Source organism: Cynocephalus volans, chromosome 3 (genome assembly GCF_027409185.1).
Source record: "Cynocephalus volans isolate mCynVol1 chromosome 3, mCynVol1.pri, whole genome shotgun sequence".
NCBI lineage: Eukaryota > Metazoa > Chordata > Mammalia > Dermoptera > Cynocephalidae > Cynocephalus > Cynocephalus volans.
In genome coordinates, this window is record NC_084462.1 from 94,628,334 (window position 1) to 94,652,990 (window position 24,657).

The window sequence follows — 24,657 nt, forward strand, 5'->3', positions numbered from 1 at the left end:
TTCTGCATTTTAACTACAATGTGTCTAGGCATATATTTCTTTTTGTTTATCTTGCTTGGGATATCTTGTGTTTCCTGAATATTTTGATTCATATTTTTGTATAAGTTTTGGGAAATATACAGCCATTCTCTACCTAAATATTGCCACCTCTTCATTCTTTCTATTATCTCTTTCTGGGACTCCAATTAGATATATATTATTATGCCCTTTTGTTCTATCCATCATATCTTTTAATATATTTTTTCACATTTTTCTTCTTCTTATCTTGCTGTGCTTCATTCTAGATAATTTCTTTGGCTATTCTTCCTGTTCACTAGTTAATAATTGTGGCTTTTTTGTGTGTGTGTGTGTGGCTGATTTGCTGTTTAACTTGTTAATTGGATATTTAATGCTAAATTAATCAGTTAATTCCAAATAATCCTTTGTTGATACTTGTGATAATGACCTTTATTTGTTTAAATATTTTATCCATAACTTTTCTATATTTTGTATCTGAACAAGTTTGATATCTGAAATCTCTGGGAGTTTTAAATGTTTTCTTTTAAATTATTATTCCTACTGACTCTTAGTCATGGTGGCATGCCTTCTCATGTGTTTGATTGTCTTTAGTTTTTTGCCCATTAATTAATAATTGGTGAGAGTCCTGTAAACCTAAATTGGGGGGTTGGGAAACCTTCCTTCAGAGAAGGCTGGTTTCTGCTTCTGGTAGCCAGAGTGCACCCGCAATTTGAGACCAGTTGTGTCTCTTCTTAAGAGTTTCTAATCAGAATAGATGTCCCTGACTTCCCTCTCTCATAACACACCTGGTGTAAGGCTTCATTTCCCTAGTAATCGTGTTGCTGTAGGCATCTGTCTTTAGACAACCCCACCCCTTTGCGCTGCCTCACGCTCAGCCTTCTTCTGCTCTGCGCAGCTCCTTACTGTTCTTACCAGGGGTTGTGGTTGTTTGTTTTTTAGAGGAGGAACAAGTAGGGGGAGTGGGAATTCAGGTTCAGTTACCTCTCATAACTCTTGTGAGACTTCTTTCTCAAAGAGAGTGTCCTTCCCAGGTTTTAGTTTTAGTTTAGTGGATTGGGGTCCTGCAAACATCTAGTCAGACATAATATAAAAAACCAAGGTTGTTAAACATTTTTAGACTATCCTTGTTCCAAAAATATAAAAAACTAAAATAATACTGAAACTTAGTGTTAAGAAAACTTATTTAATAAAGATCAATAGACAAGAATGTAAAGAAGTGAACTGGACAAATTATCCTAATCTTCTGAAAACACATCTAATTATTTGTTTATATTATTTTGAAAGGCTTCAGTGAATCCTCCCATGTATAGTGCCTGGAATATTTTTCATGGTTTTATTTTATGTTTTGTCTAGGCTGCTACTGAAGAGGAGAACAGCCATGGTCAAGGAAATGGTATTCTCAACGCTCCAAGCCTTGGTTCACCAGTACGTGTCCGCTCAGAAATTACTCAGCCAGACAGAGATGTTCCACTGGTGCGAAAGTTACGTTCCATCCACAGTTTTGAGCTGGAAAAACGTCTGACACTGGAGCCAAAGCCAGATACTGACAAGTTTCTTGAGATCTGGTATGAAATAGTTTTTCTTTCTTTTTAAAGCTTTTAAACTACCATCTTTGTTGTTGTTATTATTATTATTGTTATTAATTTCTATTATGTAAAGTCTTGCAAATAAGAAATTTGTGCATTTTTGCAATACTGATTTCATTAAGCTCTCATTTCCATCTATGTTTTTAATTATTATCATCCTGATTCTTAATGTGAATTGTCTTCTAATGTTATTATAAATTCTGTAGTATAGCCTTTGGCTTTGGGAGCTGAGCAGTGGAACCTGGTAACTTCATAATACTAGGTACAAGTTAAAAGAACATTTTGCATTGACTTTGCTGGAAGGTTATCTCTTCCAAACAACAGTGTAGAGTTAGAGACAGCACAGTAAAAATGGCAGTAGTCAGGAATGAAGGGAATACATGTAATTTATGCACAAGGGACAGTCAGTTCAATCAAATTAGTAAAAGCCTTCTATCAATAAGCTGCTGTAGGAAAGTAGATATCAATAAGTTTATCATTCTTGCCCTCCAGAGCTCATAATCTACCTAAAGAGAAGGAAGTTGAAACTTTAGAGAGCTATGCATAGATGTTGACTGTAGTTCATGGTTATGAGGCACATTATCCCTACAACAAATTTTGATAACAGAAGACAGAAATGAAACTTTAAAAAGAGTTTGGGATATATTTATGAATTACAGAAGGCTTCAGTAGTATTAAGTATCTTTTATAGTAGTCATACCCTTCAATTGTACATCTTTGGTGGCTACTATTGGCAATGAAATATTAGAAGGACCATGGATTTGACTAACATGGTAGTTGCTGTATCCCAAGACAATTCAGCCACTTCTGGCCTAGTCCAATCTCACTTCCACTTTAAACAGTCCTTCACATATGTGTGTTCTTTCTCATATGGCAATCATTCAGTCTCATAGCTCTATGATGTAAGCTTGTGTCTACGTGTTGATATGATCAAAAGGATGGACTAGGCTGAGTTAGTGTTTTAAAGTTTTTGAGTTGTGGCTAATATTGGGAGTAAATATAAGAGCGCAGTAGGGCTAACAGCTTAGTTTGGTAAAGAATTATTCTGACAAAAGAAGGGAACTTAAAAGAGGGCCATGCTGAGGAAAGAGCTGAGCTCCATCTTCCACAGCAGGATTATGGCCGGTGGAGGAGAATATAACCCTGTGAAACTTTCTTTATGCTTTATCTGTATTTTTTTCTCTCATATTCATGTGTTGTTATTTCTGCATAGAGCTTACAGGTTATGGAATAATTGTTTCCCTAGGACAATTGATTAACTTCTGTCCATTTCCTTAAGCCTGGAGAAAATGCAGAAAGATTCCAGTGCAGGAAAGGAATCTGTTCTCCCGGCTCTGCTTCATAAGCCTTGTGTTCCTGCTGCATCCCGTACTGACCATATTTGGCACTATGATGAAGAATACCTTCCAGATGCCTCCAAACCTGCCTCTGCCAACACCCCTGAGCAGGCAGATGGTGGTGGCAGCAATGGATTTATAGCTGTTAACCTGAGCTCTTGCAAGCAGGAGGTTGATTCCAAAGAATGGGTGATTGTGGACAAAGAACAGGACCTTCAGGATTTTAGGACAAATGAGGCTTTAGGCCATAAAACAACTGCAAGCCCTTCTGATGAGGAGCCTGAAGTGCTTCAAGTCCTGGAGGAATCACCCCAAGATGAAAGGCTTCGATTAGGTCCTTGGGCAGAAAATGATCATTTAAAGAAGGAAACCTCAGGTGTGGTCTTGGCACTTTCTGCACAGTGTTCTGCCACTGTTGCTTCAGAACAGTATACAGATAGGCTAGAACTCCAGGCTGGAGTTGCTAGTCAGTTTATTGCAGCAACACCCACAAGTCCAATGGAAGCACAAGCAGAAGGACCCTTTACAGTGGTAAGAAATTTGTTCCTGTCATTATTTTCTGTTATCCACTTGAGGTGCTATTAAGAAAGGACCAACAGTTGATCAACTAAGATTCTTTAGCAGAGGCCTGAGTTTGACAAATGGGTATAGGGAATGATGTTTGGACTAAATTCTATATTCAGCTTCCAATATGAAATTTTTCAAAAAGTTGGGTTTCCTTTCATTATATCAAACTCAATGCATGAAATGTCATTATAACCTACTTTTAGAATAACATTTATAATTAGACCACAAGAACTATCTATGTATGTGTGTATATATAATGATTTTTTTTAAATTTGTAATTCTAGAGATTTTTATTATACATTTAGTGAGGAAGGTATGTATTTAACCATTTGGGGTTTGTTTTTTTACACTGTACACTGTTGCTAGGCCTAAGCCTTTTTATTCCTTATTTTTTTAACCCCCACCCAGAAATTTCTCATATTTTACATTTCTCTTAAACAGTAGTTTTACAGCTTTGATGTCCATTGTTTAAAAACAGAGTTCCAGTCCTCACTTCCAGAATTTCTGCTTTAGTAAGTCTGGAGGAGAGTGAGCTCAGGAGTCTTCATTTTAACCAGGAGGTGAAGGCAGTTATGATACAGGTCTTATGCAAAGGCATATTTTGAGGAAGCACTACTATTTACTCTTGTTCTTCGGTATACAGCTGGAGATGCCTGCTACCCTGTTATAGTAAGCAGTGATGCACCTACTGACTGTGTGAGCAGGAGGACCCCCAGAAAAGCCAGAGATGGCCAATCAAAGCCCTGAAAAGCCCCCAGGCAATAAGGAACTGTGTACACAAATCTCAGGCACTCACAGGTACATCTGTCCTTACATGGGTGGGAGTTACCAGGTTTCCTTAAATTCCATAATCATCTAGCAACCCTCCCTTTCACTTCACCAGAGGAAGCATTTTTCCCCGAACTGAAATGTTTTCTATTAGAACACAATTTCACATGCAGGTGCAAATCAGTGGGAAAAGATACCAACAAAATCGCATTTTGTGTACAGTTCTGTAGGAATTTGCCTGTGCTCCAAAACAGGGAAATAAATGCCAGTCTACTTCTTCCTCAGGGTTAGTTAGTTGGTCTTTGCCTTTTTCCCAGGACTGTTTTATACATTTACACAGGTTGTTCACAGCATAAAAGGGCCTAGCCAAGGGAACAAGTTGGGGCTGAAATCTAGCCCAAAATTTGCTTGCCAAAGTGTGCGTCTTGGCGCAGGGCTATTTCCTCTTTGAAGGGCATATTTTTCTAAATTGTACAAAGATAGCATGTGGGCTAGAGGCAGTCCTTACTACCTTCCTCCCTTCTTGCCCTATCTCTTTTTCTACCCCACCTTTCCTCTTCCATTCATTCCCTTTTCCACCTTCCCAGGTTCACCTTTTTCTTTTCTTTGACTCTATTAGGTGATGTACTAAGTGCTGTTCAAGCATTTTTCCAACAGCATTCTGGTGTGCGTCCCTTCATAGAGGCTTTCGAAAACCTTTGCTCCATTTCTCCCAGTATGTTTTGCCCCCTCTCATCAATGCTGTCCTGTCCACAAAGATTATTCTCAGGGTTCTCTTACACTATCTGCAATGTTTTTTTAGTCAGGTTGTTAATAGACTTACATTCATGTATTTGATAAATTTGACCTTACTTTCAGATATCTTTACATAAAATTATTTTTCTTAACTGAAAGTTTCTAATAAAATGTCAGGTGCATCACATGTATATTTATTTCTAAGGTATTAAACTTCCCATTTCTTTTATTTTTAGGGGCTTGGGATAAAATATATTTATCTTGATTCTGTTCCTGAGGCTTAAATTGAGAGTTTCCTTTTTCAAAGCAGATGTTATCATTTCACCAACTTAACACAGATACATTAAATAGGGAGCACTGCCAATTAATTTCTCCAGATCTCTTGCAGCTTTAACTTTACACTCTTGCTTGGATGATACAATAAACAATATTATTGTTCTATCTGAATATTTTAAAATAAGACATTCTTATGGGAAACTGAGTTTGTTTGTATTATTCAGGCTTGTTTCTTTTATATGATGATATGAAGGGGAAATATACTCATATCTTAATCTATAGAAATAGTCAAAGTTAAAGTTTAAATATACGTATTATAAGTATAGTTAATATTAATATGATAAGAGCTTCAGGCACTCTTTAGTTCTCTTAATTTCTTAGTGCAGACTTGTGAGCCTTGTTTAAGACTTCCTAAACACATGAAAACTGATTATCAAATAGCCTTTATAAAATTTTTGGATAAAGTATTTTGAAAGATGGATAAATTTGCTAGATTGTAAAGAAATTAGTTTGGGGTTAATATTTTAAATCAGATTTTTCCCCAGGATAAACAGTGATTAAATTGGCCCACTATCAATTATTTCTAAAAAGATGTTGAACAACATGGGTTTACAGGGAGTGAAATAAAACCAAGCTTTGTCTTACAGAAGAAATATTAGGGGCTGGCCGGTTAGCTCAGTTGGTTAGAGTACGGTGTTAGAACATCAACGTCAAGGGTTTGGATCCCCATACTGGCCAGCTGCCCCCGCAAAAGAAACATTAAATTACATTTTTATTAGCAAATGGAGAGGCAAAATTAAAGTGGTATAAATGAACAAGTGTAGAGAAGAAAAAGAAAACGACTTGAACCACTTCCAAAGGAGTTCTAACTACTTGTCCAGAATTGTAGTAGCTGTAGGAAAGAAAGTGCCTGGATTTAGGTGATGTTGGGTAATCACTGTTGATAGGGAGAATGGACCTGAACAGTGATGTTTGCAATCTTGCAGAATATCAAGGCAGATTGTACATGATCTCTTGGTTCTAGATAGTCCTTTAGAAAGCTTCATTTTCATATTACCTTCAGAAAGAGTATAAATGTGACTGGGGACTAATAGTACCACCTACATGTTATCTATTGCTGTGTAAGAAATTACTCTAAATTTAGTAGCTTTAAACAACAAACAGTCATTATTTCACATAGTTTCTGGGGTTTAGGATTGCAGGAGTGGCTTAGTTTGGTGGTTCTGGCTTAAAGGGTCTCTCATGAGGTTGCTGTCAAGCTGTCAGCCAGGGTTGAAATCATCTTCAGGTTCCACTGGGATGGGAAGATCCACGTCTAAACTCACTCACATAGCTGATGGCAGGCCTCAGATTTTCACTGGCTGTTTGGCCAGAGTCTTTACTTCTTCACCAATTGGTCCTCTCTGTACTTGACATGGCATCTGGCTTTCCCAGTGAGTGAGGAGAGAAAGAGACAGAGATAAGGGGACAGAGAACACACCCCCACCACATTAGAAGCCACAGTGTGTTTTATAACCCAGTCTCAGAAGAGGCATATCATTATTTCTCCTTTATTCTGTTGGTAACACAGACCAACCCTGCTGTAGTGTAGCAGGGGATTATACAAGGGTTTGAATACCAGGAGGCAGAGGTCATTGGTGACCACCTTAGAGGCCGACTACCTTATTACCTTACATTTGTGTTTTATAGAATACTTCCATATTTGGTCTTAACAGCAACTCCATGGAGCAAACAGAGGGAATATTATTATCTCTCTTTGCACCAAGGGCACCAAGCCTCAGGACAGGGAAATGATCCGTGAAGAGTCAGATGGCTGATGGACTAGAGTTGGTGTTCTGTTCCTCACACCAGGACATTGTAAACATACTACAGGACTTTCTTCATTGACTTGTTTCTCAAAGATGAGAAGAAAGGGGGTATAAAATAATGCACATAGAGCAGGACCAAAAGAAAGAGTAACAGAATTTTTTATAATCTGTTAGCCAGCATCTGTTGAGAGAATTCCTCTGATGATGTTTATAAGAGTACCAAAACCAGTTCTAATAAAATTTAAATTAGAAGTTAATTGCATTGCCTTAATTCTGTTCTTTTCATTTCTTCAGACCTGTTAAGTGTCTGCTAAGTTCCAGGCTTTAGGCTGTACTTAAGGGATAGAAAGTTGACACCAACCTTTTAGGTTGGCAGTGAAAGCCTACATCTGAACAGGTACCTTAAAAAACCTGAAGGGATTGTAGTGGAGTTATGTACAGGAATGAGGACACAGAAAAATCTGCCTAGGACTGAGGAGTGCGATTTTGGGTATTTTTATTTTCTAATTTGTTTTACAGTGGTGAAGATGCATTCCTTTCATAATTATGGAGGAAAGAAAAACTAAACATCTTTCTGGGAAGGTTAAAGAACACTTCAAAAATAAGCAGACTGAATAATGACTAAGTTTGCTGGAAAAGGATATGAGAGTGTCAGGCAAAAAGAATAGCATGTGCAAAGGCCCAGAGGCTTGAAGCACCAGTGTTCAGGGTATTTAAATAAATGATCCAGAAATGTTAGGTAAAAGAAGGAGGCTGAAGACAAGCTGTACAAGGTAAGGTTATAGTATGAAGGGCCTTGCTGGCCATGCTGAGAGATGGGACAAGAAACCATTGCACCATTAAGGAAGGGGAGCAACATGTTCTTTGACAGCAGGATAGTGGAGAATGGGCTGGGGCAGCAGTGAGGAGGCTTTGGCAGTAGTCCAGGGAAATGTGATGAGGGCCCGAACTGTGAAAATTTCAGTGAAAGTTTGAGAGACATTTCAGTGGTACAACTTATTTGAAATAGTAGCTCCATGTGGTTTTCCCAGGGAGGTATGTTTCACCTGTTTGGGGCCCTTGTATAAACTGTGTGAAAGCTCATGGAGTTACTCAGAGCCCTCATTGAAATAGGAATGATCCATAGATGTATTAATAGTTGTATACTTTAATAATGTGAAAAGGTGAAGACTTTTTGGATTGATTGCCACCTGATTAACTTATTAAAATGAATTTTTCAGGAGAGTTGAATGCATGTACATTGATTGGGCATGGCCAAATGTCCTCTGTTGACCATAGATTCCTGTTTTTGACCTGGAAAATTGGGTCATTATAATCATAGAAAGTTTTTTTTTTTTTTTGGCTATGAGATTACATCTCTGGAATGATCTTTGATAGTATAATTCAATCTATGTATAGTCAGAAAAAACTAGAGATTAAATAGACTGCATTGGGCAGTGAAGAAAACCCATTTTGTAAAGTGTTCAAATATAGACTGGACTTCCACTTGGGAGAGGTTTCATGGGAGGAACCCAAGCATTCAATGGTTGATCACTCTATTGAGCATCTACTATGTATCAGATACTGTGTGAGGTACTGAAAAGCCCAGTGAGTCACCTCACTGCTTTTGAGGGTCTTCAGTCTAGTAAAGAAACACAATTTAAGTGTTATAGGTGCTGTGGTAGAAATCTATAGGTGATGGAATTTGGACTAGATTTATCCCTAAAGTATCCCTCAATATTGCATGAAGGGGCTAGAAAACTGACTGTTAAATCCTGTAGCCATATATGTAATATGAAATTACATTCCTGTCAAGAAATATTTTTATTTTAGTCCATCTTTTTTAGGATTTCTATTCCTTGGGTGTGAGTTGTAGCTTGCTTATGATTTTTAGTACCCCTACAAAATTTTTATAGTTGCAACCCCCTTAAACAGACATTAACTATTAATAATGAGTGACATGTCTCTGGGGACTGAGATAACAAGGGAAGGAAAAAGGCAACTTTTACTTTTCATTTGCTTTGGTCTTGAGGCTTTAGGTTTTCAGTTTTACACACCTCTGTAGCAAAGACTGCTGCTGCCCTCGGCATCTTCCCCTCTCCCTTACTCCCTCTCACCCCCCAATCCACCCAAATAGGCCAAACAACTATGTAGCAATACTTCAGCATGAATAACTAATGTAAATGCAGATAGAGTAAGCAATATGTGTAAAGAGTGGGAGATAGCATTATGGCCTCTTAATATTCACATGTTACCACTGCTGTGGACTGCTTTTTATATGAGGGGTCTTCAAAAAGTTCATGGGAAGATTTGTATTATCTTGCAGTTCAATTTTTCCATGAATTGTGAAGTACCCTAAGAAATTAAAATTTGGTACATAAAATCATGGTTCAATAATAGTGCTTTAGTTTTATTCATAATTTTCAACACTTGTATAAATTGTTATAGAAAGATGCTTTAAACAAAAGAAGTCTCTATTGGAATTTGAATGGCCCGTAGAAATTCAGATGGTTAAAATTTAATTTTTTAATAGGCCAGGAATTTGTTTCTATAACTCAATTATTCTTGGCTGTAATAGGAACCAATAAATTATTCTATCTCTACCTCTTCTAAATTATTTGTCTTTGTCAATAAACCGAAATGAGATATGGATATTTTGTATACCACATACCTTTCATTTTGAAGAAAGGCTATTTGGTATGAATGTTGAATTTTCCAAAGTTTTTCATCTTAGTAGCATTAGAATCTTGAATGGGAGAAAAGTAAAAGGATAATATGTAAGTTGAAATGCAAATGTTAGTTGATTTGCAGTTCATTGTCTTTTGCTAGTGGCCAGTTCTAAAGTGGAGTGACTGGAAAATAATGAGGCTGCTTTATCTGAACTATAAAGTAATGAGACTGATGTTAGTAACACTTAGTACTAGGTGTTAATAAAAATAAGAAAATATGAAAGAAATGGAAAATATCAAGGTTATTTTCTAATTCTGTAGAAATGTATACATGATACAATTAGAGATTTGAACAAAGGAAATGCCTTAAATGTTTGTGAATTATAGAAATTAAAGATATAAAAGATGCATATGGCTTACTGGCAGATCAATTATTTAGTCCATTTATACAGAGTCCCAAGTATGGGAATTGCTTTTGTGTCTTTATAGTTTAAGGTTAAGAAAGCTATTTTTAGCTACACTTATAAGTAGCTCTCTCTTCTCTGAATTCAACTATTGATCCTGGGTTTTCTCCTTTTACCGTGTCAGATAATATTTCGCAGACTTGGCTTCTCAGACTTTATTTGAGAGTGTGCAGTACATGTCAGTAGGCTATGCTGTGCTGTGCACGACTTTCAAAATCCTGAAGTGTTATCCATGCATTTTCTTGGATGTTTTTCCTTATTTGTAAATTTGTATCAATAATAGTACCCAATTTAAATATAGGAAAGCCATGAAATGGGATTTGTCAATGATTTTAGAACAACTTTATAAAACTTAAAGTGCTTTGGAAATATTATATGAGAGTAATTTATGTACAGTTTATTTTAATTACTCAGAATCTTCAAGAAAACAAATCTCCTGTCTGGTGGTTCATAAATGTGAATATTGTCTATATACAAGATTGTCATTCCTTTTTTCATACCACACATATACATAGGTATGTATCCTGAATCTGAAAGGAATTAATCTCAGAACTGCAGAAGTTAACCCTAGCTTTAATCTCAGAAGACCAGTGGAGTATTATTTTATTTTATTTTTTTGACGTCTGGCTAGTATGGGATCCAAACCCTTGACCTTGGTGTTACTGTGCTCTAATCAAGTGAGCAACTGGCCAGCCCTTATGTATTATTTTTGTAAACACTGCTGAGTTCATTTTGGCAGATGTACTTAGAATTACATAAAATGATAAGTTGACTATTATTGGCTTATTTTGAATGTAGGTATTCATCTTCCTTGTTCTTTGGCATTTAATATCATTTCGCACCTGCTTTTCTTATCACGGTCACTCTAGGGTCTTAAAAAGTAAATTTTGAAAAGTGAATTACTATAAATTTTAGATTTGAATATCATTTAAAAAATCTAGACCGGCTGGCCAGTTAGCTCACTTAGTTAGAGTGTGGTGCTGATAACACCAAGGTCAAGGGTTTGGATCCCGCTACTGGCCCGCCAACAACAACAACAACAAAAGTACTCACACACACACACACACACGCTAGAAAAAATTTATGCGTACATCCATGCATTAGAAAATACCATCTGCCTGAATATATTTTGGAATATTTAAAGAAAGGTACAAGTATGAGGTGGCATCCAGAATGGTAACAGCACCAATTCAACTTCATGCTTTTCCCCAAGATCATTCTATGTCTGGGCTGTTGCGAGTGTTCATATCTGAACCCAAATAGTCTGTCTTTGATTAATCTGAAAAATCCTCAGGTCCCTGGTTCTATTTGGGAGCTATTCTAGAAAGTTAGTTAGGTGTTTTCTCCCTGGGCTGGGCTTAGGACAGGCTTTACATGTCTATAAACCTAATCATATTCCTGACACAAAGTGAAATAGATCTAAACACCTTAGCTGACTTTGGAACCATACCGATTTCTTGGTGTCTTTGGACTAGCGATTGAGTCTAAACAAAATCTCCTATGACTGTTCCAAATCCATTTTGTTTTGAATTCAGACCAATTTCTATAGTCTTCCTAGAACCTAATGGGTTTCATTAAGTAATTTGAGCTTATTTGATTTGTCAAAAAGGCTTTTTTCCTTACCAGTTTATGTAGTTATTTTCAGCCTCCTTACATGTCACTCTTTAACAGATGTGAAGATGTGGAAACTTTAGGTGTCTTAAGAAAGGACATTCTTATTAGATATTGAATCTTTTCACATAGAATTGAAATGACCTCAGTGGAAGGATGTTAGAATTTCACTTATCTTAGGCTTTATTTTAAAAAATTAGAGAAGACATGAAATATTACATGAAGTATCTGTATGTCTTTGCTTATAGGAAGATATAATGTTCCTAACATTGATAGATAGAATTTAGATAGAATTTATGGGAGACAACAAAATGCATGAAAATTGGGGGTTTTTCAATTAACAATTATTTGTCAATAATTTTTTTCTATAATCCTGTATCTGGACACTGGCAGGAAATACATGGCACACTGAAAGGGAGTTAAAGAGAACTTAATGAAAGGAACTTTTTACAGACGTGTGGGCAGAGTTAAGAGAACCAACAGGACCAGCAATAGGGAGGAATCCATTCCTACCATGAGTCCCAAAATGGTAAGGGGCAGTTAGTTGAACTTGGTGGGAGTCATGACTGTTGAAAGAGGGGCCACGTGATAGGAGCTGTGGCCAGGATGGTGTAATGTAGCCACCACCAAAACTGCAGTCCCTCAGGAAGTAAGCAGGGAGAACCATTACCCTGTCCTCTCTTTCCTCCCATCTTCTGATTCTCTCTCAGTGCTGCCCATTGGGCAAATCTAACAAGAAATCAGAAAGCAACACAGCTAGGATGGTGCAGTCTGTAGAAATCAGTCTTCCAGAGCACAGAGCATGCTACAGAAAGAGCAGGAATGAACCTAGAGGGAGACTGTTCTGTACAGTTCCTGAGTAGAGGAGCTTGAGTGTCATTCATTTTTATTCAGAATTTCTCTTTCTTAGTATGAGTTAAACAAATTGGTCAACATGTGTGTTACTCTTATAAATTAGAATTTGAGGTGCTGAATTTCAAATCGTGCATCTTCACTGATATTCCACATAATTGCGCTTTATTCCTGCCCTCCCCCCCCCCCCTGCTCCAGATTACAATTCCTAGACCTTCTGTGGCATCTACACAGTCGACTTCAGGAAGCTTTTACTATGGTCAACAACCAGAGAAGAAAGATCTTCAGCCCATGGAGCCCACTGTGGAGCTTTATTCTCCAAGAGAGAACTTCTCTGGCTTGGTTGTGACAGAGGGTGAACCTCCTAGTGGAGGAAGCAGAACTGATTTGGGGCTTCAGATAGAGCACATTGGTCATGACATGTTACCCAGTATTAGAGAGAGTGGCACATCTCAAGACTTGGGACCAAAAGACCTACCTGACCATAGTAGACTGGTTGTGAGAGAATTTGAGAATCTTCCTGGGGAGACTGAAGAGAAAAGCATTCTTCTAGGGTCAGATGATGAAGATGAGAAGTTAAGAAAAGGGCAGCATTGTATTGAAATCGCTCCTCTCCCAGGAGATTTGGTATCTGTGGAAAGGGATCACTTACCTGCTGCTGAAACTCTTGATGTGCCGAAGACACAGACTTTTAGTGTGGTGCCAAATCAAGACAAAAATCATGAGATAATGAAGCTTCTGGCAGTTGGAACTTCAGAAACTTCTCCAAGAGTCATTGATCCACATGTTGAAGGACAGATAGGCCAGGTGGCAGCAATGCAAAAAAGTAAGATATCTAAGGATGATGACATCAAGAGTGAAGATTTGCCAGGTCATCAAGGAGACCTCTCTACTTTTTTGCACCAAGAGGGTAAGAGAGAGAAAATTGCCCCTAGAAATGGAGAACTATTTCATTGTGTTTCAGAGAATGAACATGGTCCCCCAACTCGAAAGGATGTGGTTAGGTCATCCTTTGTAAGTAGACATAGCCGAATCCCTGTTTTAGCACAAGAGATAGACTCAACTTTTGAATCATCCTCTCCAGTCTCTGCAAAAGAAAAGCTCCTCCAAAAGAAAGCTTACCAGCCAGACCTAGTGAAACTTCTGGTGGAAAAAAGGCAATTTAAGAATTTCCTTGGTGACCTCCCAAGTGCCTCTGATAAACTGTTGGATGAGAAGAAACTAGCTACTGTTCCTGTTCCCTTTTCTGGGGAGGAAGTCTCCACTCCCTTTTCAAGACTGGCAGTAGATTCTCACCTGAGTAGGTCAGCTGAAGATAGCTTTCTGTCACCTATCATCTCCCAGTCCAAAAAGAGCAAAATTCCAAGGCCAGTTTCATGGGTCAACTCAGATCAAGTCAGTAGCTTAACTTCATCTCAGTTCTTGCCTCGGCCACCACCAGGAAAGCCACCCATGAGGCCTGGAGTAGAAGCCAGGTAATGCTTTGTGCTGTCCCTATGTGCTGTCCCTATGTTAAGTGTGTAACATTATTTTATATCTGCTTTATTGTACTATGTCAGTGGCATCATTTCTTTGTAGTCTGCTTCTGAGCCACTGCTTTCTTTCCTGCCTTTCCCAGGCCTTATAGCATAATGCAGTGGAAGTGGTCAGATTAATTCAGATTAATGTTTTTTTCTAATTTTTTCATTGTGATAAAATACACATAACATAAAATTTACCATCTTAACCTTTTTAAGTGTACAGTTCAGTGGTATTAAGTACATTCATTTTGCTGTGCAGTCATCACCACTGTCCATCTCCATAACTCTTTTCATCTTAAAAACTGACACTCTATACCCATTAAACAGTAAGTCCCCGTTCCTCCCCACCCCCCAGGCACTGGCAAGCACTAATGTACTTTGTATCTATGATTTTTACTACTCTAAGTACCTCAAGTAAGTAGAATTATACAGTATTTGTCATTTTGTGACTGGCTTATTTTACTTAGCATAGTGTCCTCAAGGATCATTCATGTTGTAGAATGTTTCAGAACTTCCTTCCTATTAAGGCTGACATAAGGAGGGACTTCTGTCATTTTGGTATTTCTTTTCTACATGACTTATAGCTTTTGCCTCTCATTTCCTGCATCATTGTCTTCTTTTGTGTTTAGTTGATTTTTTGTAGTGAAACATTTAAATTACATTCTCATTTCCTTTAGTGTATATTCTATAGCTATTTTCTTTGTGGTTACCATGGGGATTACATTTAACGTCCTAAAGTTAAAACATTCTAATTTGGATTTATACCAGCCTAACTTCAATGGCATACAAAACCTGTGCTCCTGTATATCTACATCCCCACTCCTTTTAGTTGTTAATGTCACAAAATTTTATCTTTATACATTGTGAGCCCAAAGACATAAAATAATAATTTAAAAACTGCATTAGTCTCTTAAATTATGTAGAAAACAGAATGTAGAGTTACAAACCAGAGTTAGAATGATGCTAGCTTTTAGACTAATAATTACTTTTTAAAAAAAGAATTGGTTTGTTAAATTATGCAGAAAACAAAAAGTGGAGTTATAAACTGTTGTTACAATAATACTAGCTTTTATAATTGCCCATGTATTTACCTTTATTGTGATCTTTATTTTTTCATAGGGCTTTGAGTTACTGTCTAGAATCCTTTCATCTCAACTTGCAGGACTCCCCTTACATTTCTTACAGGGCAGGTCTGATGGTAACGAACTCTTTCACCTTTTATCTGGGAATGTCTTAATTTCGCCCTCACTTTTGAAGGACAGTTTTGCTGAATATAGGATTCTTGGTCAACAGTTCTTTCTTTCTTTTTCTTTTCTTTTTTTTTTTTTAGCACTTTAAATATATTAGTCTACTACTTTCTGGCCTCCGAAGTTTCTGATGAGAAATCTTCTGATAATCTTATTGAGGATCTCTTGAATGTGACAAGTCACTTCTTTGTTACTGCTTTCAAGATTCTCTCTTTGTCTTTTGACACTTTGATTATAATGTGGCTCAGTGTGGGTCTCATCCTACTTGGAGTTTGTTGAACTTCTTGGATGTAATATACTTCTTGGATGTTTTGAAAGTTTGTGGAAAAGTAGAATGAAAAGATAATGAATCTTTCCACGAGCTTTTTGAATCACGCTCGTATTCGTGACTTCCATTAAATTTGGGAGGTTTTCAGCCATTATTTCTTCAAATATTCTCTCTGCCCCTTTCTCACCTTTTTCTGGAACTCACACAATACATATATTGGCCCACCTGATGGTGTCCCACAGCTCCCTTGCTCTCTGTTTATTTTTCTTTATCTTTTTTCTTTCTGTACCTTATACTCAATAATTTCCATTGTCCTGTCTTCAAGTTTGCTGATTCATTCTTCTGCCTGCTTAAAGCTGCCTTGAATCCCTGTGGTGAATTTTTTGATTAAGTGATTGTACTTTTCAGTTCCAAAATTTTTTTGGTTTCTTTTTAGGATTTTTGTCTCTTCGTTGATATTTTGGTTTGTTCATACATTGTTTTCTTGACTTTCTCCACATCTTTCTTTTTTGACCACCTGTAAGACAGTTGTCTTTGTCTGTTAGAGGGGCTGCCTGGTTAGCTCACTTGGTTAGATTGTGGTGCTGATAACACCAAGGTCAAGTGTTCAGATCCCCTTACTGTCCAGCTGCCAAAAAAAAGTCTTTGTTTATTAGATCTGACATCAAGTCTTTTTCAGGTATAGTTTCTATTGATCTGTTTTTGTTTGTTTGTTTGTTTGTTTCCTTCGAATGGGTCATCCTTTCTTGTTTCTTTGTATTTTCTTTTTTTACATTTTTTTTGGTAAAAAATAGGATATTTGACTCTAATAATGTGGTAACTGTAGAGATCAGATTTTCTTCTATCTCCAGGATTTGCCGGTTTTCATTTTTGTTTTTTTTTTGATGGTTGTTAAGCTGTCTCTGTGCTGAGGATCAGATTGAAGTATGAACTTAAGGTCTTCTCACATCTTTTCTGAGCCTGCACATTTCTCTGGGTACACATGGTGGCTCTCTAATTTCCCCTGTATATATGGTTGTTTTTGAATGTCCTTGTCGTTAATGTCTGGCTTCTAAAAGGGGAAGAGAGAAAAATGAAGGTGGAAAATAAGAGTACTAGCCACTTCAGCCAGTGGAGAAGGAGCCTGCAACAATGAGGGGAGATGCAAGAGTGACCGCTTGCCTTTTTGTCTACCTCTGTCATTAGAGGCAGCAATGAGCACTCAGAGCACACATCCCCAATAACTGGAGGACAGGGTACTTTTTGCCCACCCTGAGTCCGGCAAGCTGTTCTCAAGCTGCTCTAGGAACAAATACATAGCTACCTACCATGGGGCCGAGGTGGGGGACAGATAGCTGCTATGTGCTAAGATCTGCAATTGGCCAAAACTAACTGCGATTTATAGTCCAAGCCTTCCCCTGGAAGTTGCAAGCCTTCAATCGTTTCTAGATTTCCAAAATAGTTAGGTCGGACAGACTTTCCCAGTGGAGTTGTTGTCTAGGTGGGGAGACAGATTCCTGGTACTTCCTGTTCTGCCATCTTCCCAGAATCTTCCCTGATCCAGGTTCATTCTTGGCTCTCCCACATTCTAGCAGTGTGAACCTCAATCTCCTCATCTATAAAATATGTAAAACGTTTGCTTCATGATTTTTGGAGGATGAAATAAGGTAGCATACATCCAGGACTTAGTGTAGTACTTAGCATGCGATAAAGATTATGTCACTCTCTAGTTTATTTTGATACTCAGTGATTCTCTAGTTTTGTCCAGTCAGAATCTCATTATGTGCCATAATGTCATTTTGATGTCAAATGCTAGTGAAGTGCTAGTCAAACACTATGTCTATAATTTGATGAATGGACCCTGGTAACAGTGCTGTTTGTTTGATTGTCATGAATTAAACAAAAAATCCTATAGGTTTCCAAGGTCTGCTGAATATATACTACCATACATAATAAGGATATTATAAGTATACTAGCTTACTTAAATATTTTTATGATATATTTGACCATAGAATGTTTATATTTTGAAGAAGAGGGAAATATATTAGGAAGTTAAAAGTGCTTTTCTTGGAGCCATTTCTTACTTTCACAAAGAATGGTCTAAACCCTTGGAGAAGAAAGACAAAAAGGGTAGTCTTTTAACAAAAACAAAGTGAAAATCAAAATACATTTACATGAAAACCATAGCCTATTCTAGACAGTGTAACAGTAGGCCTCCACCTGTTGCAAGGATTTCTGGAGTATGTTATGATATGAGACTCTATTTGTATCATTCCCTACATGATAGTTTTGACTTGCCCCCTAGGGTTTCAGATCTGAGGGTAACTAAATGTTGGATTTGAAGTGGCAGTGGGACTAGACTTCCACAGAAAGAATGGTGATATATAAATAGCAGTCATTTAGCTGAGACATTTTAAAAAGGTGATTCCATGAGCAATATTTACACATCCCCTTTTTCTTCTGTTTGGCATTTATGCTTAATAGACTTGGAATATTTGTGTCTTGAGTTGCTTTGGAATGTACCATAAACAAATCTTATCATGAATTAGCACTTTTCGGTGTCCCCTAAAATTAGCACTTTGTAACCAAGCCAAGGGTGTGACACTGTGCTAGAGCTGACTAGCCCAGAATTCATCTGGGCCTTGGAACTTTCCTACTTAGATCCTGGCACAGAGGAATTAATTTATTCCATTCCTTGGATTTTACTACAAGGTTCATGAGGGTAGGTTTAACCAAAATGAGTTTCATGTCACTTGTCAGAGTAAGTAGATGGTGAGGAAGGAGGAGGAGAGAAAATTGAGAGACAACATCAGTAACTTGTTGACCTGTGATGGTGATTGACAATTGCAAGTATTATCAAAAAGACATTGACAGTACTTAAAATTTCTATTTAGACCCATATTAATGAAATGATCACTGTATCATAACTTTAAAAAAACCTTTATTGCAGCTGGCCAGTTAGCTCAGTTGGTTAGAGCTCGGTGTCAATAACACCAAGGTCAAAGGGTTCGGATCCCTGTACTGACCAGCCACCAAAAAAAAAAAAACTTTATTGGTATGTGTAAATTATGAAAATGATGTTTGGGGCTGGCCCATGGCTCACTTGGGAGAGTGCAGTTCTGATAACAGCAAGGCCATGGGTTCGGATCCCTACATAGGGATGGCCGATTAGCGCACTTGGGAGAGTGTGGTGCTGACAACACCAAGTCAAGGGTTAAGATCCCTTTACCAGTCATCTTTAAAAAAAAAAAAAAAAAAAAAAGTTTGTTGTAAAAAAAATGAAAGTAATGCAGAACTATATAAAGTCATTTTCACTTTCCTATTCAAGCGTCTATACACACAGTATTGGAATTTGTGTGTGTGTGTGTGACCAAAATAGGATCTTATAATATTATACATGTGGCTTTTTTACCTGATAAATCTCAATCATATTTTCTTATTGGTACATGGAGATCTATCTCGTTCTTTAAAAAAATTCTATATAATACTTCATAGTATTGATATACTATAAATTATTAGATTATTTCTCTATTGATAGACATTTAGGTTGTTTCCAGATTTTTGCCTTTATAAACAGTGCTGCAGTGAATAGGCTTATACATAGATTTTGAGGCATCTTTTTCCACATTTCTAGAAGACGCTTAAAAGTAGAATTGCTAGGGTTTGCATATTTAAAATTTTTATATATTCAAAGTACCCTCCCCAAAAGTTTGTTGTAGTAATTTATCTTCATACTGACAGTATATAAGGTCTCTTCTTGACACTCTTACTGGCAATTGACAATATCACTTAACAAAGTTTTTTTTAGTCACTCTGACAAGCAGTTTATTTCATTATTTTAATTTGTGCTTGATAATTCATGAGACAAGTCTTTTCATATATATTTTTACTTGAGCTGCTTTCATGAGTTGTTGGCCATATTCATGTCAAAACCTCTACTGGTTTGCTTTTCTTAATTATTAACCCCTTTGTTTGCAAAATATATTGAAGATATTATATCCTATTTGTTTGCCTCTTAACTTGGATTATGGTGCCTTTTGCTTGATAGAAAAGTTTAGTGATCATGGAACTGAATTTTTTTTTTTTTTTTTTTTTTATGACTTCTGTGTCTTATCTTATGCTTAGGAAGATCCCTTTAACCTGAAGATTTTTTTAAAAGGTGGTCTCTCCCAGTACTTTTATAGTTTCGTGTATAGATTTTTAATCCATCTAAAGTTTATTATTATATATAGTGTGAAGTTTTTTCCAAGTAGTTAGTGATATCTCAAATATTCATTTTCAATATAAACACAGGATCTTCTTGGATTCAATGCTCTGTTCTATTCATTTGTCTAATCCTTTGTTTTACACTTTCAATTACTGTAATGTTTTTATACGAGGGCCCTAAGAGTCCCTTATCACCACATTATTTAGTATTGCCGCTAAAATACTCTTGTAGAATGCTTTATAGTTATTAAAACACTTTGACATGTTCCATTTTATTTGATTTTTAGGCCAAATCTGAAAAACTTTTAGGGCAGAGAAGATATTGCTATTCATATGAATATTCTCTAGATTAAGAATTCTGGAGGCCCCAGCTCAGTCGCCAGTGTAGGGGCCAGTTAATCCTCACAGCCACCTTTTCTGAATCCCATGCTATTGACAGGGACAGAAACTGAGGTCCAGAGAAACCAGTAACTCAGTGACTACTCTTTTTGGGGGGAAATTATTAAGTGAGGTAGAAATACTGTTATCCATAGTTCGTCCTGTTTGTGAGTGTAGTTCATGTTGAAGACTTACATTGTGGGGTTTAATGTTTGCAGAATTCCTGATCTAGCAAACTTGCACAATATGGTTTATTCTCTCTCTTGAGCTAATGTACTAGAGACAACTCATTAAGTTAATCCTAAAATTTGAAGAACAAACATGCCATAGGAGTTAGGGAACTAACATCATTTAAATGCCGTTGCATGGAAGACTTCATCTAAGTACTTTGGTCATTGCACTTGGTCTGCTCAGTGATCCGTGAGCATTCCCATTGAAAGCTAGGAGAGGTTAAATAATTTGCCCAGGGTCATACAATGAGTATGTGAAAGAGTGACTCTGTATCCTGTTAGTGTATTTTCTGATTTTGACACACATTATACACATTATGATTTGGGGTTTTGTGACTTTTAGGCACACTTGAAGTGAATTAAAATGAAAATATTTCTCCTCTGTTCTTTTAAGGCTGCGCAGATATAAAGTTCTAGGGAGTAGTAACTCCGACTCAGACCTTTTCTCCCGCCTGGCTCAAATTCTTCAAAATGGATCTCAGAAACCCTGGAGCACTATTCAATGCAAGAGTCCAGGATCTCCTCACAATCCCAAAACACCACCCAAGAGTCCAGTTGTACCTCGCAGGAGTCCCAGTGCCTCCCCTCGAAGCTCGTCCTTGCCTCGCACGTCTAGTTCCTCACCATCTAGGGCTGGACGGCCCCACCATGACCAGAGGAGTTCATCCCCACATCTGGGGAGAAGCAAGTCACCTCCCAGCCACTCAGGTTCGTCCTCCTCCAAGAGGTCCTGCCAACAGGAGCATTGCAAATCCAGCAAGAATGGCCTGAAAGGATCCAGCAGCCTCCACCACCACTCTGCCAGCACTAAAATGCCCCCAGGGAAGAGTAAGCCAGCCAGTAAACTCAGCAGATAGGAGCTGGGCTGCATCTCTAAGAAAGGTGTGAGATCTTCCTCCTAAACCTGATGCATGTGTGTTCCTGTACTGTCTATTTAAAAAATCATTGTTGATCTTCTCTTGCAAAAGAAAGTAACATGATCAATTATTTATAAGAAGACATAAATATATGATAAGGAATTACCTAAGGCAGGCAGCAAGCAGATCAAGAATCAATGCCTTTGTATAGGAAGGGACAATCCAGCAAAATCCAAGGGGGAGAAACTCATTAAATGAGCTCTCATTTTTTGCTGTCTTTGAAAGAGTACTCTTTTGTCTACAAAAGAGTAGAGAATGGGAGACAGAATGGAATTTTAAGGGATTTTGCCTAATTTTTTAAACCTCTACTCAAAGATTATATAGCAAAAGTGAAACTTCTTTGATATTTTCATTCAAAACTTCCCAACCTTGGAGATTCATTGCTCACGTATTAGAGTATGTAAGAAGTCTGTTGTCAGGGAACCAGTACTCGTGTATGTTTTGCTTGTGTGTTTATTCAGTGTAATGAGAATTCATACCTTTACTTTGCCTCATTCCTAATACTGTCCGTGGATTTCACATTTTTTCACCTGATCTGATCTCTTCTCTTTTAACAATACATTCTAATAGGCATTTAGCAGCACGTGCTAAGAATTTCAAATCCAATTACCCTTTTTTAAAAAATTGTCCTAATATATTTTCTTTTTCTTTTTCTTTTATTTTTAAATATTTTTCTTTAGAGCAACATTTCTTAACCTAGTATATTTTTATTATGGAAAGTTACTGAGAAACTTAGGTAAAGGAAAGAAAAGTCTGACTAGAGCTACTTTGCAGGCTTTAGTGTTTAGAGAGAAAGGAACTGTGTGTGGAGTAATATCCTTTAAGATAAAACAACCCCTTTTCTCCTTGTTAAGTTTCCTCCTTTGTTGGAGGAAAATTGACCATAGTAGACTGCTTCCTTAAGTCTTCTAGGTACCAACTATTTCTAACATCAACCTCTAAGATGATACCAGAGAAGCACAGTGCTTTAGAATGTGACTTTATGCTTTTAGAGATTTAGAAAGAAAAATAGAAAGAAATTAGGTATGGTATTGAGGCTAATAATTCTCAGACTTTGTATTTGATACATTTAGCCAACAGGGAATGAATATCTGGGAAAATAAATTTAGGCTAAATATTTTTATTTTAATGTTTTATTACCTGCTTCTATGCTTTGGTTCAGTATTTGGGCTTCTTGGCCTGATTTCCATGTAATCTCAATTTCTGAAGATATGAAGAGGATCATATTTGTCCTAATCTCAGTCTTCTGCTAACAAGAATCAGGCAAAATTAAAGTATACCAGACTTTTAAAATAGGCTCTTCTGTATTCTCTAGATGTTTTTGTGTTGTAAAGACCTTATTAAGGTCAGGTAAATTGTTCTGCTTGCTGTTGAAATTTGCCTTCTAGCAAACATCTGTGCTTTCTTTTTGATCTTGTGTTTGCTGCCAAACCTTAATATGGTTGAATTGGAAAACAAAAAAAGAAAGAAATGTATTTTCTCAGCCAAGTGAAGATATTCTAATGCTGCATCAAAGCTGCCCTGAAGCTGCACCGAACTTACCTTGTTTTCTTTATCTGTGTTGCGTTTTTTAAAAAACAAACTCAAAACACCGTTGAGGCATATAAGGTCTTCTATGAGAAATGTAGCATACTATGGACTCTTAATTTCTTTCCAGTTTCAAGCACTACAGAGGAACGCAATAGATAAGACATATTTGCTGTTTACCTAAAGCAACTGTAATATTGGAAGACTGATCCGTCTGTATTATATTGTATAATAGTTGCTATAACACTACTTGCATGTGTTCATGGTAAATTATATAAATATTTATAAATATATAGAGACATATGCTTATATAAACTCATTCTTTCTCATTCTCCATTTGTAATTTCAAGATCTCAGATGGTGAAGTTCCTTTTCCATTGTGTGCCGCACATACACTTGGGCCTTGCCCTGTCTTCAGCTTCTGAAAATACGTTTTTGGCATGTGACATCTCAGATTCTGCTTGCCTTCCCTATTATGCAAGGGTTGGCAGTCTTTAACAAGCCAAGATAGGTTATTTAATTTTCACTTACAAAAGATTTAATAGGGGGGAAATTACTGGGACATGCTTGTAAAACTGGTTCAAAGATTTGTCATGTTTATCACATAGTTCTGTCCTTATGGTTAGAGTGGATAACTGGGATGATAATAATGGGTCTGACATAAATTGTTTTTTAAAACGTTTCTTTAAAATTGCCATTCTACTTTCTTCTTTTCACCACACTTTTTGGGGTTGGGGGTGAGGGTATAATTAAGAAATTATCCTTTTTCTGTCATATTAGCTAAATTGTGCTAAAAGTAGCCCACTTTAAATCCTGGTCCCTTTAGTCAGAAACGTGCTAGTAGTAACCACTGGAAAAACTGATGAGGCTACAACTGTGGTATGTGTGTATTTTATTTCTTATTGGCATTCTCAAAACTGATAGTGATGGCAACTGAATGTTTTCTCTTTGTTCCTTCTGTTTTTCTCCCAACCTTTTCACTGTGTCACCCTCTTTTCTAAATGGCATTGACAAACTCATCAAGATCCACAACAGCCTTGTTACATAAGAATATTTTATTTTGCACGTAAAGGAAAGAGTTAACCAAAGATGTTTCTGCTCTGATACTTTCAGAAGAAAACAGACTAATTATATCTTATGTATCAGTAGGTCCCGTTATAAGTATTGTCCTGTATAGAGATTTACTTTATGGTTTTTAAAAGTATAGTTTGTGATTATCTTAGATGTTAGATATCTCTCAGGCTAAAAACACAAGTTGGCAGCCCTGAGCAAGCACTTTTAGCACAAGGATTTTTGTTTTTGTTTTATTTTAAAGTATGATACAGAGAACAAGATTTTGGGGGGTTTTATTTTTTATTTATTTTTGGGTTTTTTTAGTGATGGCATATTCCAGATTTCAGTGATATAGATCATCCAAGTTTGGTTATTCTCCCTAAGATGAGGGTCATGGCCAATTGTAGTGTGGGGCAGAAGTTAAAATTATCTTGTGAAAATCACCCTCCTGGTTTCCTCTATCACAACAGAATGGCTAGTTACCTAGTCACACTTGCACTTGCCCTCCCTTGTCTAGTCCCTGGAATTACTTGGGTGGAGGAGAAGACAGAATTAGCAAAGCTCAATCCCGTTAGGTAGCATTCTTCCTGAATGAGGCTGCCAAATCTCCAGGGTCTATGGATTGTTCAAAATACTAAAATCCCATAGTAATCTCATAGCTT

At 37.0% G+C, this 24,657-nt stretch overlaps 1 protein-coding gene across 2 annotated transcripts in view; it reads left to right on the forward strand.

Moving 5' to 3' along the window:
• TTBK2 (tau tubulin kinase 2) overlaps window positions 1-23,231 on the forward strand; it is a 146,569-nt gene extending 123,338 nt beyond the window's left edge. For both annotated transcript variants that reach the window (XM_063089106.1, XM_063089108.1), the window contains 4 exons: window positions 1,372-1,583; window positions 2,884-3,472; window positions 12,869-14,145; window positions 20,893-23,231. In XM_063089106.1, coding sequence (XP_062945176.1) covers window positions 1,372-1,583; window positions 2,884-3,472; window positions 12,869-14,145; window positions 20,893-21,355 — 2,541 coding nt within the window. In that variant the 3' untranslated portion in view covers window positions 21,356-23,231. The remainder of the gene's footprint in view (window positions 1-1,371; window positions 1,584-2,883; window positions 3,473-12,868; window positions 14,146-20,892) is intronic.
• The last annotated feature ends 1,426 nt before the right edge of the window (window positions 23,232-24,657 follow it).